The sequence below is a fragment of the Bidens hawaiensis genome, unplaced genomic scaffold (assembly GCF_021521415.1).
Source record: "Bidens hawaiensis isolate Kalapana, Puna unplaced genomic scaffold, B.hawaiensis_p1.1 tig00015443_1, whole genome shotgun sequence".
In the NCBI taxonomy this organism is placed as follows: domain Eukaryota; kingdom Viridiplantae; phylum Streptophyta; class Magnoliopsida; order Asterales; family Asteraceae; genus Bidens; species Bidens hawaiensis.
The window spans coordinates 513,315-529,953 of NW_027492375.1; the positions used below are offsets into that span (position 1 = coordinate 513,315).

The 16,639-nt window shown below is 32.9% G+C and overlaps 2 protein-coding genes across 2 annotated transcripts; both read right to left on the reverse strand.

Moving 5' to 3' along the window:
- Positions 1 to 439: 439 nt before the first annotated feature.
- On the reverse strand, positions 440 to 859 carry LOC143549118 (uncharacterized). Its single transcript, XM_077040107.1, has one exon. The coding sequence runs from the start codon at positions 857 to 859 to the stop codon at positions 440 to 442; it is 420 nt and encodes a 139-aa protein (XP_076896222.1).
- A 5,933-nt stretch (positions 860 to 6,792) lies between these two features.
- On the reverse strand, positions 6,793 to 7,119 carry LOC143549119 (uncharacterized). Its single transcript, XM_077040108.1, has one exon. It carries the CDS (start codon positions 7,117 to 7,119, stop codon positions 6,793 to 6,795), a length of 327 nt encoding a protein of 108 aa, XP_076896223.1.
- Positions 7,120 to 16,639: the final 9,520 nt, after the last annotated feature.

Sequence of the window (16,639 nt, forward strand, 5' to 3'; positions counted from 1 at the left end):
CATGTTAAACACCAAAAGTTCATACTACTGCTTTCATAACACTTATTACTTAATAACAATAAATAATAATATTAATATTTCTTGTATGCTATAAGGGCTACCATCCTGTTCTGCTCTCTTCCGTTTGAGGGCGTCAGGTACCACCGTGCAAGCTTGGGACCCTCCGTGAGTCTATACCAATATTACACTTCTCCGCAATCAACAACCAATTCTCCGCAATAAACTGAATGTTAAACACCAAAAGTTCATCAGGTTTTTCAGAAATGTTCAAGCCAAACTTTAAAGTCAGCGTTTCAGAAATGTTCAAGCCAAACTCTAAAGTTAGAGTTGTTCCGGCTAAAACAACATAGTCTGATCAAAGTTGGGAAACAGGACTCTCCAAATTTAGGTTGTGAGTTGGCCTAACATACTAGAAAGTCGCCGTTCAAAAGAAAGTTGATCAGGTTTCCGGCTGATTTACCGGAGTCAACTGAGCTGCTTCTGCTGCTGCTTGTCTCATGGCCAAAGTTTTGTAAATCTCTAGTATCCACTTCTCATCGTATTCTTTCACCGGTCTCATCCCGAACTTCGCGAAGCCATCACCGTAACCACCGGTTACAGCCACCACCGGCGAGTTAGCCATTCGCATCATCATGTTCACATAGCCGTCACGAAGTCCGGTTAGTAGCTTCTTTGGATAGCAATATCTCAGCTTCAACTTCTTCTTGATCACCTTAAGTTTGAGCTTCGATGTTATTCGGATCCGCCAGGAGCGTCTTTGCCGGTTTAGCCCAGAAACGTTGCCGCCGAGGCGCTCGTAACGCCGTCGACGCCAGTAGCCTTTAACTCCTCGGTACACTCGAGTTGTGATACCTTCCATTTTGGAAAGATTATGCGGCTGTGAATGGAGTGGATAGGGAGGAGAATAGGTGGGTGACGGTGGGGATATAAATAAGGTTAGGAAAGGGTGTGTATTTTATGGGAACATGGGGATGGGTGGATTAATTTAATTTAATTTGTTTTTGTTATATTTTTTAACGGCCAACGAATGTTTTAAATATACTACTGGCTAAATTCATCGCATTGAGATCTTTTGATTCGGGAAAAACTTTTATTTAAGGCCAGCGCCCGTAAACACTCGTCAGAAGACACGACAGTGCGGTGAGATAAAATCTGTTTAGTTCAAGGATCTAACTAGTGAAAGTCATCTAATCACATAGTTTTCATAATCATCATGGTACCTCTGAAACTAAATATTATTGGCAGATTTCTGGAATATTTTGTAATTCTATGTGGTTTAGGAGGACTATTTGTATATGTAAGTGGTTTATTTTATTTTTTGTAAAACTAGATAACTCGCAAAGGGGGGGGGGGGGGGGGGCTGCGAGTTTAACCACAAATTATAAACTCGCAATAGGGGAGGCGAGTTTAAAGAAAATTTGGCAAAACTTTTAAACTCGCAAGGGGGGCAGCAAGGTTTGCATATATCAAATCATCTTTTGAAATTACCCGTGTTTTTATTTTATGCATATGTTTATAGTAGGAATCTTACAACCCTTTCACAAATCATATGTTTTTTATTCCCTTCATATGTTTTTTATATCAAATCATGCCTCATGTTGGTGTTTAATTAAATATAGATCCGGTTAAAAAAAGCATAGTCAGTGGTGGAGCCACGTAGTGCCCACCGGGTTCGGTCGTCTTTTTTTATTTTATATATAACCAGTTAACATTTTCAAACATAATAACCAGTTAATGTTTTTAAATGGACCAATAGTAACCAGTTAACGTTTTTAAACATAATAACCAGTTAACATTTTTAAATGGACCAATAATAACCAATTAACATTTTTAAACATAATAGCTAAATAAAATTTAAATAAAAGTTGTGATTGAAAAGGAGTTTTTTTTAAGTCGTGATTGAAGATGTTATGAGTTGTTTACAAAACATGTAAGCGTGTAGAGAACAATTATAATATATAATATCTTTTTTATATAATATGACTTTGTATTTATTAATTATTGACGACGTGCTTTTGTTATGATAGTGATATTGCATTTAATCTATTTAACCGACCTGACCCGACCCCTTCGTGTCCGAAAATTTGGCGTCGGAAAAAATCGAGCACCAAAAAATCCCGCATAGGAAAAAAATGTCTAACTCCGACAGTGGGTGTAGTGTAGTGATATGTTATGGTGGTGAACTTATTTAAAACATATTATGGATTGTTGTGTGCTTATAAATAATAAAAGAGGAAATAAAAGATGTTTTTGTTTTTATTTTTGTAAAAATTTCGCATAAAAGTTTTTGGAGAACCCGTAACCACATCTTGTTTTTTTTTTCAATAATCTTTGTTAAGAAAGATCCAATATATCAAACATGTACTATATTAAAACATATAGGGATAAAAACATGGGTAATTTCTGAAAGTAATTTGATGTATTCAAACATCGTCGTCCCCCTTGCGAGTTTAAAAGTTCTGTCAGATTCTCTTTAAACTCGCTGCCCCCGCATTGCGAGTTTATAATTTATAGTTAAACTCGCAGCACCCCCCCCCCCCCCCCCTTGCGAGTTATCTAGTTTTACAAAAAATTAAATAAAACAACTACATATACAAATGGTCCTCCTAAACCACCTAGAATTACAAAAATTTCTAGGTTTCTGTAAGTTTTCATATTTTACTGACCGTTGGATAAATCTTGTGTTTGACCCTGATCAGGAAATGCCTGAATACACAAATCATAAATCATATCTAAAATATATATAAACGAAGACCCTAAAATCTTACGTGTCGCGATGTGGTCGCTCCCCCCTTTTGTGGAAGCCACCAGATTTCTTAATTTTTAAATGGAGGCATCTTATTGATTTAACCCAAATTCATGGGTATGGGTGTTACCAAAACCAAATAGCTCTTAAACGTGTTATAACATCTCGTTTAATTAAAAATTAATCTTACCAATTATTTGATATGAAAATCCTATAAAATAGGGATATAATAAAATTTAATATCCAATTTAAAAAGAAAAAGATATTATTTATAATTAATAAACAATTTTATAGTAAAAAACATAAGCGGGTCATGAGTCACCAAATCCAGATAGCTTTTAAACGGATTATAACATATAATTTATTTATGAAACCCTTTAATCATCAACTCTAAGTATATTATTAACTTTCTTATAATAAAGAAAATTAAAATCCAAATATTAAATATTAAAAAACGAAAAATTTAAAACAACCATTATCTCAAGCCATCAGATTGCTTTATTTGTAAAGGAAGGCTTCTCACACATTTGACCCGAATTCACTGATAAATGTCTCACCAAACCTATATAGCTCTTAAACGAGTTATAACATCTGATTATATTAAAAAATAATCTGATCAAATATTTGATATGAATATCCTATAAAATTAGAATATACTAAAAATTAATATCCTATTTATTTTTTTAAAAAAAAAGATATTATTTATAATTAAGAAATAATTTTATAATAAAGAAACTAAACGGGGAATGGGTATCACCAAACCCATATAGCTTTTAAACAGGATTATAACATATCATTTATTTGTGAAACCATTTCAACTTTCTTACAATAAATAAAATTAAAATCCAAATATACAAATATAAATAAAAACGAATAATGTAAACGAAAACGCTAAAATCCTACGAGTCGCTCCCCCTTTTATGGAAGCCACCAGATTACTTACTTTTTAAATGTAGGCCTCTCATTGATTTAACCCAAATTCATAGGTATGAGTCTTACCAAAACCAAATAGCTCTTAAACGGGTTATAATATCTCATTAAATTAAAAAGTAACCTTAACAATTATTTGATATGAAAATCCTATAAAATAGGGATATACTAAAGTTTAATATCCAATTTAAAAAGAAAAAGATATTATTTATAATTAATAAACAATTTTATAGTAAAAAACATAAGCGGATCATGGGTCACAAACTCCAGATAGCTTTTAAATGGGTTATAGCATATCATTTATTTATGAAACCCTTTAATCATTAAACGCTTAGTATATTATTAACTTTCTAACAATAAAGAAAATTAAAATTCAAAAAATAAATATTAAAAAACAAAAAATGTAAAACAACCATTCTCTCAAGCTACCAGATTGCTTTATTTGTAAATGAAGATTTCTTACGCATTTGATCCGAATTCACGGGTAAAGGTCTTACCAAAACCAGATAATTCTTAAACATGTTATAACATCTCACTATATTAAAAATTAATCTCATCAAATATTTGATATGAAAATCCTATTAAATAGGGATATACTAAAAATTAATGTTCTATTTTATTTAAAAAAAAAGATATTATTTATAATTAAGAAACAATTTTATAATAAAGAAAATAAACGGGTAATGGGTATCACCAAACCCAGATAGCTTTTTAACCGGATTATAACATATCATCTATTTGTGAAACCATTATATCATCAAACCTCAAGTATATGAATTATTAACTTTCTTACAATAAATAAAATTAAAATCCATATATATATATATATATATATATATTAAAAATGAATAATGTAAAACAACCCTCGTAATACGGGGGATAAATCTAGTATATATATATATATATATATATATATATATATATATATATATATATGCTAAGTATAAAATGAAAATCCATTTGAGTTGTGAAAACTTTAGAAACCAATTCTCAACCACATGTTTTTAATTAATGTTTAAATCTTGTGGTCCATAATTAACGTGAATAAAAAAAGTAAATATAAATATAACTTTTTCTCTCTCCTGAAAACATATATAAAAATTAGTAAAAAAATGTTAAAAAATAGCAAAACATTTTTTTTTGATGTTTCAATATTTTGTATTAAATGTTACAACATATATTACATGTAACAAAAAAAAAACGATGTTACATAGGGTTTTTGCGGGTTTTCACAACTCAAATGGGTTTTCAATTTAACCTTACCCTATACATACATACATACATACATATATATACATACATATATATATATATATATAAGAAAAAGAAGTGGTAAACTTTTAGATAAGATTTAGCATATTAATTTTCTTTTATCGTTTATATGTTTCTAGGAACACATATGTTACGAACAAATATCAATGGCGGATGTCGAACATATCTAGGGCGAACATCACGATCGATCGCAGTGGATCCATGGATTAACTCTGAATAACTGTAGAACACCGAACAAGTGAACATATGAATCGACAAACATGATCAGGAATCTGGACTCTTCATCAATCGATACAATAACGTAACATAGATTTTCAACAACATGAATTGTAAACCGCCAAGTCTTGAGGAGTCTGACATAACCTAGCGCTTTGGATAACCGTTAAAGGAGGCCCTAAGAAGGGAGCATTGTTCAAGAAAGGGAAACACACCCAACACCAACATCAAAATAGATCATGAACATGGATCACATTAAATGCCATGAATAACCTTTTATACATTATAAATACAACCTCAACAACTAGAAGAGAGCATTTAACTCATAACTTTCTCTCAACACACACATTTAGCCAATCTTGGCTTGGTTCCTAGTTCTTCTACGCGGTATCTCTCACCTTGACTAGGATATCCTAAAATACTCATTTTAACATTAACGTCATTTAATTGTAAGACACGTCTGGTCTTTTGACTTGTCTCTCTTACCACTATGGAAAGCCATGAACCACCACACATGCACTTTACACATAACTAACCTCCTCCACTTTGGCTAGCTTCATCACAAATCACACTGCTTACTTAGCCCAAGACATGATCGGTACCCCCGCTCTGGGTGCCTCGTCCCAAAGAATCGAAATCTCATCCGAATGGGTAAGATCCAAATTTCTCAAGATAAGAAGAATACTCAATGACCATGTTAGAGAAGAATGCATTAATGGTGTTCCAAGTTCCAACTCTAACTTTCCATTGATGATGACACTCAAACCTGGCCCATCCCATCAATCCCACCTCCATTATCCGATAGACCCATATCCAAACCGGTAATTGACACTTCCGATTTCTAACATTTCTCCCGACCGGCCAGACAACTTTTATAACCTATTTAGCCCCTAGTCAAAGCTCGTATGTTTCCACACCCCTTCAGGGATCGATACCATATATGTTTCAACCCCTATACAACCAAGCCAACATCCGCGAGGACCCTGGGCACATCCTAAATTCATAACATCATGAACCATAAAGATTTATTTAAAAACATTTTTTCTTTCTTATTTTCTAAATAATATATAGTTTTCTATAATTGTTTTATATTTTTTAGAAAGTGCTTTTTTAAATAATAATTTTTAGATAGTTTTAAAAATCATATTATTTGTTAATAAATAAAAATGATTAATCTAGCATATGTCTTGATGATCAACAAATATGATGTTTTCATGTTGCACCTGAATCAAGCAAAAGAAAGCTATGTTTATTTAATATTTTAGGCCTAGATGGTAACAAAAAATATACAAAACTTTTCTTTTTGTCTTTCTTATAAAACTGAAAACGTAATTAATATGATTATTTTTTAAATACGTTTTATGAGGATTGAAAATACTAGCTAGGAAAATGTATTTTTAATAAAAAACGTTTTGCATTTATTTAAGGAAAAACATTTTTATTATTTGGAAAAAAGATATGCAAAATCTTCATACTGTTATTCTAAAATAAGTCATGCATCAATGATGTCTTGAGGTCGGTTTCCATGTGCGTTTGTAACGTAGATCATTAATCTAAACTCCTCACAAAATTTAAGGAAATATAATGATAATATTATGTTGGTCAAGTAACATATAACACCTTATTACTTAAAATATAGGCATTTTGTACATCTCGATCATCAACTTTTCATCGTATTCCTTCACCGGTCTCATCCCGAACTTATCCACCCCGTCCCCGTAACCACCGGTTCCAGCCACCATTGAAGCCATTTGCATCATCATGTTCACGTAGCCGTCACGAAGCCTGATTAATAACTTCTTCAGGGAGTATCTAAGCTTCAACTTCTTGCTCAGTTTTATTCGGATTCGCCTTGGCCTGTTTAGTCCAGAACAGTTGCCACCGAGTCGCTCGTAACGGCGTCGTTGCCAGTAACCTTTAACTCGTCGGTACACTCGAGTTGTGATACGTTCCATTTTAGAGAATTAATTATTTGAGTGCGAATTGAAGGGTGAAAATGTGGATATATAAATAGGGTTAGGAAAAGGTGTATTGTATCTGTGTGCGAATGGGAACATGTGGATTTTGTAAGTTTGATAATTTGATAACCTTTAAACGAGGCCTAAGAAGGGAGCTGTCACACCTCGAGCAAGACGGCGGAATATGCAAAGTGTAACGTATTGATAGTAAAGTAGCTCAACAGACAATAATTATTTAATTTCATTAACATTAAACAAGTACACAAATTCAATAAGTAAGACAAATACATCATAACTTGTCAATGATGAGTATTACAATTCTTATGAAATGTAAACAGCTAAATAGATGTGAACCCGCTCTTTTGATACAAAATCAATGTATTTGTCTAAATGTATGATCATACTAGATGAGCATGAGATACCAACCACCAAACATAAATTAAACATTTAAGCAAATAGAGCATAATCATATAGTATGCAATAATCACATATAAGCATTTATTGAATTATGTTTTCAATAAATGTGGTACTAAAACATAAGTAAAAGTGAATAAGGTATACATGATACCTTCAAAATATAAACGATTGAAAAAAGTGTGTGTAAACTCACCTTAACGAGTGGATTAATGAAGATGAGATTGCGATAAAATTAAGATAAAAGCGGTTGCGTTTCTCGTAAATTGTCAACAAAAGTCCCCAATTGTTAAAGATAATATTCATTAATTATAAACGAAATAGTTATAATAACAAGACTATGACGTGTTTGAGATTTGATGGGATATTATTAGTTTGATTAGCATTATTGTAGTTTATAATTGGTTTGAAAGATTTGAAGTCTTTTAAGGTTTAGATCATTATATTTATTATTTGTTATTTATCATTATTATTATTATTATCATCATTTTATATTTATAATTGATAAATAAAATGAGTAATCCCTTATATGACATATATCTATATTTATATTTATAAGTAAATGAATATTAATAATAAATAACCAATATTAATTATACATAAAAATATAAATAATATCTATCTATATATGTTTTGATGGGAAAACATAAATGTAAATTTATTAATAAAAAAAGTTATACATATATATATTAATGGGAAAATTATTTGAAGGTCTAAGCTAGTTCGGTTTCATAAGCGAGTGATAAAAACACTCATCATATTTATTATATGTGTTTTGTATATATTTATACACACACACATATAATTATAAATACATTGAGAAACGAAGATTCAAAACAAGAGAATAATAACTTGGGGTTCGGTTTAATAAGAAAAAGTGTTTACTAGTTTTATAATTGTAAATTAATAACTAAAAGTGCATTTAAAAATAAAAACAAGAAAACGGGTTTGGGTGGACTCGAACCCGCGTCCCCAGGCCTTTAAGTGACTAAACATAACATGCACCTGCCACTGGGGCAGGTGTCTAACTCAATTAATACATCAAAACCGTTATATTATAAACACAAGCCAAATCAAAGTTCATCCCCAATTATAAACCCTAGATTTCTATCTTGTTAACCGATCAACAATTGTTAAAATTGGTTTAGGGTTAACGTTTATTAGATAAAAAGCGAACCAAGAACATGCACAAATTACCAGAAATGGTGCGGAATTGAGGGAGAGCAGGTCCAGGGTTCACGACTTCTGTTTGATATACGAATTGGTATGGACGGCTTTGTAGGTAGCAATTGATTTAGGGCTTATTGTAGTGTTATGGTGAGGAGTGTGTGGTATCGTTTAATTGTATTATAGCCGTGTTTATATAGTGTTTTAAGGTCAAGAAAGTCGCGATTTGAATATTCATGATTTAGCTGTCAATTCTTTATTGTTTTCTATAATTAGACTATCGGTGCAATTCGTATAAGGCAAATAAACGACTTGGTAAGGTCAAATCCGTTGATTATGCCGTGTTTTGAGAAAAAAGAAGAGGGGGGGGGGGGGGTTACTGTCGGTGACTGGTTTGGTAGGGAAAAATAGATTTTGGGTTATTTGCAGATTGATCCCCTGAGTTTGATATGGTTCAAAAGTTATATTATGGGTAAAACAAAAATGTATATTATCAATATTATTAATACTTGTTTACAAAAGGTATAAATACAAGTGACATGTACGAACGAATCAAGGATGCAAAATTTTATAGCATGTTGAGTTTTTTTAGGTTTGAAAATTTAACGAATGTTACAGGAGTATTGTTCAAGAAAGGGAAACACGCCCAACATCAAAATAGATCATGAGCATGGATCGCATTAAGTACCATTAATAACCTTTTAAACATTATAAATACAACCTCAACAACCAGAAGAGGGCATTTAACTCACTCATAAGTTTCTCTTAACACACACATTTAGCCAATCTTGGCTTGGTTCCTGGTTCTCCTACGTGGTATCTCACCTTGACTCGGATATCCTAAAATACTCGTTATAACATTGACGTCATGCGTGGGACACGTCTAGTCTTTTGACTTATCTCTCTTACCACTATGGAAAGCCATGAACCACCTTACACACATGCACTTTACTCATAACCAACCTCCTCCACTTGTCTAGCTTCATCACAAATCACACTGCTTCCTTAGCCTAAGACACGATCAGCACCCCATCTTTGGGTGCCTCGTCCCAAAGAATCGAAATTCATCCGAATGGGTAAGATCAAAATTCCTCAAGATAAGACGAATACTCAATGACCATGTTAGAGAAGAATGTGTTAATGGCGTTCCAACTCTAACTTTCCACTGATGATGACACCCAGACCTGGCCCATCCCACCACCATTATCGGATGACCCATATCTAAACCAGTAGTTGATACTCCCGATTTCTGACATTTCCCCCGCACAGACAATTTTCATATGCGTTTTAAGCCTTTTTAGCCCCAAGTCAAAACGCATATGTTTACACAACCCCTTCAAGGGATACCATATATGTTTTAGCCTTTATACCAACCAGGCCAACACCCGATAGGGTCCCTGGGCACATCCCAAATCCATACCAACACCATGAATCATAAAGATTTATTTTAAAACCATTTTTTCTTTCTTAGTTTCAAAATAATATATATTTTTCTATAATTAAATTGAATTTTTCAGAATGTTTTTTCAAAAAAAATATATTTTTTTAGATTGTTCTAAAAGTCATATTGTTTGTTAATAAATAAAAATGATTAATCGAAAATTTGTCTTAATCAACAAACTTGGGTTTTTCATGTTGCACCCGAATCAAACAAAAGAAAGCTATGTTCATTTAAGATTGATTTTTTTTACCAAAATTGAGGTAGGAGGAAAATTATTTACCAATATAGATGATTTGAAAAGTATTTAAGAAAATAGGGATATTAACTTTTTTGTTTCCCTCCTAACCTTATTGGGTTATTGATAAAAAAGAATTTATATTTAGAAAAACTAAGATAGTTTATCAAAAAAATATAATGCAAACATTTTGTTTGATCGTGATATTTTATCAATAATATATACATATATATATATATATATATATATATATATATATATATAGGGAGAGGATTAAGAGAAAACTTAAAAACTCCTAAAGAATTATTTTAATTAAAAATAAAAAATATTTTCAAAATTCTGTTTTTGCTATTATTCTTATAATTTCTTACCCTTCACTCGAAAAATAAAAAAAATTAAAAAAAAAACCGCTGTAATGCACATACATATTACTATGCGTACCATTACATTACACATGTGTATCACTATGTATTTTTAAGTTCAATAGTGTTTAATTGTATATAGTCAATATTTGTGTATTGTATATGTGTAGTAGTGTTGTATTATATGAAAAAAAAATAATAAAATAAAAGTCGATGTAATGCACATGTGCATTAATGTTGTATTACACATATGTACTAATGTGTATTCGATGTGCGTATTAATCTTATATTGCATATATACAATAGTGTGTATCAAATATGTGCGATAGTGTTGTATTCTATGCAATACAACACTTTTGCATATATGCAATGTACGCTATTACACATGTGCACTAAACCGACAAGGTTACCGACAGGTTTTTTTTTTTTTTTTTTTTGGAACCAATAACAACAAATAAGAATAATGGAAAAAACAGAAACTTCAAAAAAAAAATTTTGTTTAAAAGTTAAAAATAGTTTTTTAAGAGTGTTTAAGTTTTCTCTTTAAGAGGAGTTTTCACTTGAACCTACCCCTATATATATATATATATATATATATATATACTAGTTTTAGAACCCGAGTAATACACGGGATTACTCAAATTTTAAAATTAATAAGATGAATTATTTGAAAGAAATAAAAGAACATTAATTATAGGTAAAAGATAAATCTTGTAAGTCCCGAATCTGGATCACTACAATATGATATCAAGTATCTTAATGTTAGTGCTGAATCCTAACACAAGATGATTCAAGACAATAAGCAAGAACACGTAAAACACACGATGGAATGCTTCAAAACACACGTTATTATTAACGTCGGGTGCTTAAGCGCTATGCTTACAATACTCGTCTAATACACCAACGATACTAGATGGCCAAAAACCCAATTGAACGAATTAACTGGCAACCCTACAAATGTAAACATACATCCTATATATAGACTACCAACCTAGGCCCAAAACAAAGTAAAGCCCACCGAAATCAATAGATTTCGGTTTACGCATAAATGCCCAACTAAGCCTAATCTAAGTTTAACAATACCACGCATAAACCACAAAATATAGCCCAACAATCTCCCCTTGGTTTATTGCTTGATTTTAGTCGTGCTCGAGGATATATTCAAAAATCTGTTCTTGAGTTTGTTTAGCAGCATGAGACAGGCCTTGAGCTGTCTGAGCTTCAATAGTGACAGGCTCAGCAACAGTTGGTTGAGTAGTTGGTATCACATCACTAGCCAGCACGCCCGGTCTCGGATCTTTCTTTCGTCGTTTTCGTAGAATAAGATCGGTGGCTGGCTCTTCGTCAATATCATCTTCAACATGTGTCGCAGTGACTGATTGAGGAGGTTTCAATGCAGTCAACTGGACCTTTTTCTTGAACGCTTCGAACTCTTTAACTTGTTCAGTAGTAGGTACTGACTGTTGTACCTTTGAGTAGGAACCACATGTTCCTCAGCTACAGCTGCACCAACAGCATCAACATCTACCTCGATCTCAGCAAATCTTCCAAACTTGACCAACGGATGAAGGACCTTGATAAACCACTTTGACTCCCTTCGAAACTTAATCAAATCTGCAAACAAAACCTTTTGAACTTCTGAGATACCCATCTAGACCGAGAACCAGGTTGGGCCGAGAAAACCATTAACACAAACAACTTGGACCAAAGATGACTCGAACAATTACACAAATATTATGGACACATTTGGCCCAACTGAATGGCCCACGACTTTGTTTGCAACCATCAAATTTCATGATCTAAAAAACAATCCTGATCCATTTGAAAACGATTTCTTACGACATTTGTTTTGACACGAGTAAACATGTGGTAAAAACTAAAAATTAAAAATAAAATAAAATTAGAATAAAAACTAAACTAAAACAAAAAATTTAACCATCTGGCCTTCTGTAAATTTAACATATTTTGGGATCAGATTTCAGCTGTTTTAAACAGGCGACACTTTTTTATGAAAAGATCTGAACATTAAATCATATTGATTAAGATAATTTCACAATGATTCATTTTTAGCATTATTGTGACATAGTGAAAAGGTTGATAGCAGGTAATTATCATGATTTTCATTTCGCCAGTGATATGATTAGATTCAATTAGGCATAAAGCTTACATGGACATTACTTATGGAGCTTTGATGCCCCTTATCTATTCTCAAGGCGTATTTGGTTTTCCCCAGATCACCCCAATTTGACTCCAACCCCCTAATGCTTGATCAAAAGAATTTTCTCTATACAAAAATAATTTTAAGCTTTAAGGTTGAACGTTGAACTTACATGTCATCTAGACCTACAAGCCTTATATTGAGGGTGTTTATGACTTATTTGTATGCCTCACCCCTGTAATTTCCTTGGACCCCCTTTAAGCTTTTGTAAAACAAATTTGAATAACAATAAAATTTGAAGCTAATTTTTTTTAATGAAATATCATATTTTTGGTGATCAAGACACTAACGGGCTTGTGTATGACTGGGTAATTACTTTTCTGCCTATCATTCGGAGAGATGTATCTAGGGACATGCAGAGTATCTTCAAAATGACTCTCCACCATAAGTTTAGCAGATTTAGTTTATATCACTTCAAACTTTTAGTTATCATGGAAAGCTACCATACACATCAACGACTAATCAAAAGCCTTTTTAGCCTAATAACTTCACAAGTTAGGCACACAAAATCAATTTATCTATCATTTCTCAAAGGTTGGGTCAATTTTCATTTGAAAATATTTTGAGCTTCTAAAAAGCTTTTAGCTGAATAATAATATCACTTCACAGATGATAACTCCGAAGACGATTTTAAATTCAATCACCCCAGTTACCTTAAGTTTTCAGGTGAATAGCTATCCTATGTGTCTACAAGTAGACGATAGGACCAAACACATAATAATATGTATCCCTCAAACTTAGGCAGCTGACATAATTTTCAGTGAAAGAACTTAAATAGATAGTTAAACCAAAAAATATATATTTTTTTTATGTATGTTCAGTTGCCCCGGTCACTTTCAGTCCTAAGGTTAATGGCTATCCCGTGAGTCAAGAATTGATGACAGGACCAAACATATGAAATATGTCCATTGAACTTGAGTAACCGGCATGATTTTAAGCAAGAGAACAAAACGTTTTTGACTTTTTATTTTGATTTTGATTTTTATTTTTTTTATTAAGCACATACACACACACACACACACTCTTTTTGTATTTTTCTTTTTCTTCCCCTAAATTTGTACTGAAATTATGACAAGAAAAAAAAATTTATGTACACAATTTAAACCTCAAAAATACTCGGTCTTCAAAACGTAACAACTTAAGAAACCCTACAAGCACATTGAATCTGGCTGTTCCAACCAGTTTCGTAAATAGGTCCGCCACATTATTATCAGTGTGGACTTGTTCAAGATGGAATAGTTTCCGGTCGTAACAGTCATGAATAAAATGAATTTTGATATCGATGTGCTTGGTTTTAGAATGCTGAACCGGTTTTTAACAATGACAATGGCAGCATCATTTTCACATAAAATAGAAGTAAAGAAATTTCAAACCATGATCCAGCAATTGATGTTGCATCCAGATGACATGTGAACAGCAGGCAGAAGCAGCATCATACTCAGCCTCAGTAGTGGATGTGGACATCGTTTTTTGTTTCTTGCATTGTCATGAGATGAGTCGATCACCCAATCAAAGTATCCTTCTCTCCTCCCGCAAAGGAAACATACCCTCCATTAAAAATTTGAATATCGTGTAGTTGAGAGATGTCTCCTGTCATGTGCCTGGAACAACCACTATCAACATACCATGGTCTGATGATATTCCTCCATAGCTGTTCCTGCACGATGTGCGAGATTAGTTAGTCTTAGGTACCCAGTCCATAGTCGTTCTGGGTAAACCTGACTTGTTCAACCGTGTCACGGGTTGCCATGACATGTCTTCCTGATTATCGAAAATCGAACAGGAAGGCTTTGATAACTTGTTCACTAGAGATTTAGGCAACCATCTGTATTTGGGTTTTAAAAACTTTATTGTTTGTACAGACAGTTGGCTTTGTCTCTGGTTTACAGACGGAATGCAAATTTGACTTTGACTTTGACTTTCTAACCGATTTCAATTCTGAGGCCCACTTTGGTCTCGAAGCCGAAACAGAGTTTCCGTTCCACTTTTGAACCGTAATAGGCTTGGTCTGATGATAATTTAACCTGTAAGCCTTGTCTCTCCTCCAATCACCATCAGAGGGCTTTGCCTTAAAACACCTCGTTTTATGTGAGTTAAAGTTTCTGTAGGTATTTTGAGGCATAGTCCTCTGATAGCGTCTGTAATATGGAACATACGGGAGACGTGAACAATTTCTAGCAATGTGACCGGGAATTCCACAGTTGAAACAGGTTTGCCTTTTAACGAAAAAATCATTTTGGCCGATTCCCGATCTTCCTCTCTTGTGTGAGCTTGTTTGTCTCCCTTTGGATTTAGCACTGGATTTCTCACAATTGTGAGAGCATGAACTTCCTTCTTTAACAAACTTAGGTGATAGATATTTATGCAAATTCTTATTTTTATCAAGTTTATTTGAAAGCAGATTACTGCTTTTAGAAGTTTTAGAAATATCAGCCACACAATTGTCTTTACTTTTTAAAACAGAGCCTGCACAAGTATTAGTAGAAATAATATTCAAAACAGGCAAATTCAAATAATCATGAGAATTAATAGGTGAATCATCATCTTCATTAGTCCAATCCTCAATTATCACTTCATCTGCACGTGAAGTAAACACATTAGTATCGCTCACACTCGGATGTTGATTCAGTAGCTTTGGCTAAACCAGCAGCACCCTTGCCAATTGCAGTCGGTTTACCATACTGCATGCACTTCTCCATTTCTTCCTCTTCTTTGGTAAGAGGAAGACTAGTGTAATTATTATTATATGGAGGTGGTACCATGTTATAGCCTAGACTTACACCTTTATGTTTTTTTCCATTTTAACTGTTTATCTATCATTAACTCAACAACACCACTAGAGACATCAAATTTTCTAAAATTGAATTCATCATTATCGAATTTATTTGTTAATTTGACTACCTCCAGTCTAGATGCTTCTAACTCGGCAGTTAGTTCAGCTATTTTATTTTTAGCATTTAAATGGTGACAGCACTTTATGCTAAAATTTGATTGAAGTTTAGAGAAATCTTGTTTTTGTGCCTCTATTTTATCATTTAATGCATTTTCTAGTTTTTTTAGGGTAGTATTTTCATATTTAATTCCCTCCATTTCTCTATGCATATTACTATAGTGAATTTTATAGAGTGCTACCTTATCAATACATGATTGGGAACATAATACAGGAGTTAACTCAGAGGATTTGGTGGTGGTGAAGGCCATGAACTTACCTCGGATGACTGGCCCAATGAATTAGAAGCCCACTTGAACAAAATCCAAAGCCCAACTAGGTGAGCCCAATGCTTTCAAAAGGCCGAGAACCTTGAAAAGTAACCGAGAACATTTGAAACTTGAGCGAGAACAAGCAAAACTAGCCGAGAACGTTGAAATTTAACCGAAAACCTTGAACAGTGGCCGAGAACTTTGATCATTAGCCGAGAACTCTGATACTTAACCGAGAACTATGATTATTGACCGAGAACTATCAAATCTGCCCGAAAACTCAAAGATCTTCCCGAGAACACAATAAAGCCACCGAGAGCTATTAAAAGCTCAAGATATGGTGATCTTTGAAGATATGGTCAAATCCTGAGAATAAAGAAGGTTCTTGATTTGGTAATCTTAAAGATAGAATCAAATCCCACGAATGAAGGAATTTGAATTTAATTCAAAGATTAACTCAAATCCTTTCCAGAAAAATC

Excerpts from the sequence above, each read along its gene's own strand:
- LOC143549119 (XM_077040108.1), bottom strand. The coding sequence starts at position 7,119 with ATGGAACGTATCACAACTCGAGTGTACCGACGAGTTAAAGGTTACTGG.
- LOC143549118 (XM_077040107.1), bottom strand. The coding sequence starts at position 859 with ATGGAAGGTATCACAACTCGAGTGTACCGAGGAGTTAAAGGCTACTGG.